A 5,243-nucleotide genomic window follows, 5' to 3' on the forward strand; every position below is an offset into this window, starting at 1 on the left:
AAACTTTATATGCCCCAGTACAGGGGAAGGCCAGAGCCAGGAAGCAGGAATGGGTGGGTAGGGGAGCAGGGGGGTGGGGGGGAGGGTATAGGAGACTTTCAGAATAGCATTTGAAATGTAAATGAAGAAAATATCTAAAAATAAATAAATAAATAAATAAATAAATAAATAAAAGTAGAAAAGAAAAGAAAAGAAAAGAAAAAGAAAGGAAAAGAAAAGAGAAAGCTGTATGCTAACTCAGCAGAGTGAGACCCAACCCTAGGGGGAGTGGGGAGGGCAGAGCTTGAAGAAAGGAGAGGAGTTTAATAAAGCTTGGTGAACATGTATTCTGTTCCAGTCAGTCAGTGTGGGCAAGCAGTTCAGCTGATCGTGAGCAAAACAAAGAAGGTTTGTGTCTGAGCTTAACATTCCTAAATGGAGGCAGAACATCCATGAGTCTCATCTGAATCCAATGTAAAACGGGGGTTTCAGGAAGTTAAAGATGGGAAGGGGTCAAACATTCTTAACATTGCTGTTTTCCAGGACATAGTTCTTTGAAGCTCAGGCATTGCTCCACCCTCTTTTACTTTTTATTTTAATATAAAGGTCTCATTGAATGGAAATCATAAGAAAGTTTTTCTGGGTCCCTAGGTTACCATGAGACCCTCTATTTGTTCCTCACATCTGCTTGATCCCTACCTTGTATCAAGTTCCCTCCCATATGGCTATCATTTCCCCAGTGTTCATTTCTACCAGCATATTATCCTCAGTGTCTGATAGAGACCAAACTAAAGCATTCATTCAACTTGGCCCAAGCAACTGAAGGACCATGAGAAAGACTATGAGTGGTGAGGCAAAGGCTAGGCTAACTTGGGAACCTCTTGTCCTGTCCAAGTCGAGTGTCACTGTCTACCTACACCCTGGCCAGTTGTTTGTAAGGGGCAATGTGAAAATGGCAGTGTTGAAATTTTAGTTTCTTAAAGAAAGGCACAAATTGAAGTTCATAATGAGGTGCTGTGACACACACCTTTAATCCCAGCACTCAGAAGGCAGAGGCAGGCAGATCTCTAAATTAAAGGATAGCCTGGTTTACGAAGTAAGTTACAGGGCTACACAGAGAAACCCTGCCTCAAAATACATACATACATACATACATACATACATATATACATACATATATTAAAATCCATAAATTATTTTATTCTTTAAAACAAATGTTAAATTTAAATATATTTTGATCACATTCTTCCCTTCCTTCAAGAGCCTTCCAGATCATCTCCACTTTCCTACCCACCCAACTTTAAGTTCTATCTCAAAAAACAAAAACCCAGTACGACAACAAAGCCTACAAAACCATGGAAACCAGTTAAAACCACACCCAAAGAGAAAAAAAAAACCACCAAGCTATAACCAAATAAAAGGAGTATTTGACCAACATACAATTTAAACCCATAAATTCTTAAAGGTTTGCAACTAATCAAGTTTTTCTTAATGCTTTAAAAACCAAACATGTCACTTCTGGGTTCCGAGTCACACACTTAGCCCCTTTGAGGCATATGAATTGGCATAGAGCAGTAATTAAGGTCCAGCAGTTGGGAATGTATTAGGTTTTAAACAACTCAGTGAGTGGCAAAAACAAAATAAATGCAACCCTACAAATGGTCCTTTGAGGCCTTTCCACCATATTACCACTTAGATGGGAAATTCAATACAGCTCTCTGATTTTGTTAGGATGTATAATTAGGCTATGGTTATCTGTTATGATATTCTTTTTTGTTTTGTTTTATGCTTGAGGGTTTTAACATGGTGGGGGGGGTTGAGATCTGGTTTAGTTTGAACATTTTTTTGAAGATGCTTTAAATTTAGAGATAATAACATGTTTCTACATTAAAATTTTAAAAGGTATATCACACCCACCAACAGTCAAGTATAGATGATGAAATGCTGGCAGTCATTCGATTGAATTCTCTTTGCTGTTCTGTGTTTGAAAATGTCTCATACTATGAAGTGAAGTGTTAGGAAAATGTATTATAAACAATGTTGCCAAGTCCTGGGGAGATGAGAATAGCTACCATGCCTGGCGGTCATGGGTACCTGTGGAGTCACTAATGCTAATGGAGGACACTGTTGATGTCCACACCATCCTTCCAGAAAGTTTAGCATGTGCTAAGAGGTTTTGTTTTGTCTTTTGTTTTCCCCCCATCTTTTTCAGACATGGACAGCTGTGAGCGATGGATGAGCTGCAAAAGTGAGTTCTTAAAGAAATACATGCACAAGGTGATCAATGACCTGCCCAGCTGCCCCTGCTCCTACCCTACTGAGGTGGCCTACAGCACAGCTGACATCTTTGACCGCATCAAGCGCAAGGACTTCCGATGGAAGGATGCTAGTGGGCCCAAAGAGAAACTAGAGATCTACAAGCCTACTGCTCGGTACTGCATCCGCTCTATGCTGTCCCTGGAGAGTACCACACTGGCTGCCCAGCACTGTTGCTATGGTGACAACATGCAGCTCATCACCAGGGGCAAAGGGGCAGGCACTCCCAATCTCATCAGCACGGAGTTCTCTGCTGAACTCCACTACAAAGTGGATGTTCTGCCCTGGATTATCTGCAAGGGTGACTGGAGCAGATATAATGAGGCCCGGCCTCCCAATAACGGACAGAAGTGCACCGAGAGCCCTTCTGATGAGGACTACATCAAACAGTTCCAAGAAGCAAGGGAGTACTAACGCACCACTGGTTTGGAGACACAAATGCACTGCACTGATCTGCCAACTGTCACCTGGTTCTTTTTATCCACAATATTTGTATATCTGTATATTACACATGAATATTTTTGTAAGTATAATAGGGGTATGCACCAGGCCTGGAGGACCGCTATGTCCAGTACTGACAAACCATGTTGGAAGTTCTCCTAATGGCTGTGTGGGATGGAAGAGGCACCTGGGAGCCATAGTGAGTATGACTCTGTTCCCACCTCCATCCAGTGCACAGGAGCACAGAGACTGAGGTTGTAAACATTATAAGCAGTTTATATATATATATATATATATATAAATATATAACTTATTTAATACAAATGTGACTTAAGCTTAACCTTTTCTCTGGAGTTGTCCTTATAAAAAAAATTATTTAATTGCTTCTGAGAGAGTTAAAAAGGGAAAGGACATAGGGGGGTTTCGAGAAAAGGAATTTTGCATTGGAAATGCACCAGAGCAATGAAACACCCACCTTGCACCAGGTGTTCTTCAGGCGTGGAGTGCTGCTAGCGTCACAGATTCCAAGACTTCTTGGTCTTAGATCAGGCAAGGGGTGGGTAGTAAGTGAATATGCAGAGTCAATCTAAGACATGGTTTTCAATGGCTTTAAAGTAAATGGCCAACATAATTGTACTGAAGAGCCCAGCAGGAGCATCTCTGCTCTGTCTTAACAGGCTCAGAAGACTGAATGAAGTTCAGGTGTAAAGCCAGGAGTGGCACTTTCCAAAGAAAAAACACAAGTTGAAAAATAATAGGGGCCCCATTTTGTCTATTTTATCTTAATAGAGTGACTTTTCTCCACCAATATATTCCCAGTAAATAAATATAAAAGGGGATGATGGGAGCTGAAGCCTGGGAAATCCTACTATTTTTTATGTTTTAAGAAAAAAACTGCATTATTTTTGTAAAGTATTTATTGAGTCGTTGGCTATTGTGCATCGTGCAGTTATGAGATGATCCTTTCTGTGGGGTAGAACTTGAGGACAGATGAAGAGTTGGTTCTTATGCAACCTTTTACTTGCAAAACTCCAGGGAAAGAGATATACAATAAAATCATGATAAAATGTGTTGCCCGCATCCTTGATTTATAATCCAGATATTGTAACTACTCCAAGTGAAGCAAGGCTTCCATGAGGAGAAGCTTTCAACTTAGGTGGGAATAAAAGACTCACAAATTGACTTATGGGTAAGTAATAGCATCTTTAGCATTAAGGCCATCTCTTTGGCCCCCAATTTGCTCCAGCTAATTGGCACACATGATTTTTTTTTTTCTTACCCAGAACTAAGAAAATCAAGCTAGAGCCAAGACTTAAGATGGGCAAGACTACTTCCAGACAAAACAAAGGAATTCAAATAATAAGTAGAACTAATTACAATGCAAGTTATTATTTTTCCAGATGAGAGAAACAAAAGGTCAGAAAGTATAAACCATGTGTGAAATGCTGGTTTGGTGCCTTTGTATCCCTGTTGATTTTTATATTTTTGACCATACACTCAAGTTCTCCTGGTAAAACGTGTGTTCTTACAGAAAAGCTTTTGCCAGGCCTTTATACTGTAAAAAGGTTTACTGAGATATTTTACCCACGAAATTATTTGCATTCAGGTTCTACATCTAATGACCAGACAGTAAGTCTTGTTTGCTGCTAGAGAGATGGTCCAGTAGTGGTTATGAGCACTTAACACTCTTGTAAAATCCTGGGTTCATTTCCTAGCACCCACATGTTGGTTCATACTTATTTGTAACATTTCCAGAGGATCAGGCACCTTGTTTGGCCTCTGTGGACACCAGGTATGCATGGTACACATACATCCATGAAGACACTCATATACATACACATACAAATACACATAAAAATAAATAACTGTTTTAAAGGTCTTGTTCACATTGAAGAAATGCTAAAAGAACCAGTAGATAAAATAAATAACCCATGTATCAGAGGAGAGGGTTTGGTTTGTAATACTAGTAACAAACACTCTTCAGAAAGAGAATTGGCTGGAAATGGAATGTATTGTCTTTGAGCTGATCAGTTTCTTGAGAGGATACACACATAAGAAGAGGGAGATGAGGTGCATGGGATGTTCGGCTGAGTAGCAAGGAAAGATTAGACTGTTCTAGAACAAGACCTGATGGGTGTGCTAGAGGAAGCTCAGAATTGTAGGGAAATCTTTCAAGAGACCAGGAATGCATTCAAGTTTCCAGTAGAGGAGTGGGATTTTTTTTTTCGGGTAATTTGAATTGATTTTTAAAATTGTTACCTTTATTTTGTTGAGATTGATTCCATCATTTCGCCCTTCCCTTTACTCCCTCCATATCCCTCTTTGTTCTCTTGGTCACTGATTATTAACTGGTTCTGTGAGTGTGTGTGTGACTGTGTATGTGATTTGTGTGTGTGTGTGTGTGTGTGTGTGTGTGTGTGTGTGTTCCTAAATGCATACATACAACTTGCTCACTCTTTTCAGGGCTGACCATTTGGTATAAGCAATTGCTGTGGTCTTCCCTGGAA

General features: G+C 39.9%; 1 protein-coding gene across 1 annotated transcript in view; it reads left to right on the top strand.

The window, feature by feature from the left end:
• Nucleotides 1-3,808, top strand: part of Ism1 (isthmin 1) — an 80,400-nt gene extending 76,592 nt beyond the window's left edge. Inside the window, exon 6 of the mRNA XM_021156866.2 lies at nucleotides 2,192-3,808. Within this exon, the coding sequence (XP_021012525.1) occupies nucleotides 2,192-2,709 (518 nt within the window). The 3' untranslated portion in view covers nucleotides 2,710-3,808. The remainder of the gene's footprint in view (nucleotides 1-2,191) is intronic.
• Nucleotides 3,809-5,243: the final 1,435 nt, after the last annotated feature.

The sequence above is a fragment of the Mus caroli genome, chromosome 2 (assembly GCF_900094665.2).
Source record: "Mus caroli chromosome 2, CAROLI_EIJ_v1.1, whole genome shotgun sequence".
Taxonomy (NCBI): Eukaryota; Metazoa; Chordata; class Mammalia; order Rodentia; family Muridae; genus Mus; species Mus caroli.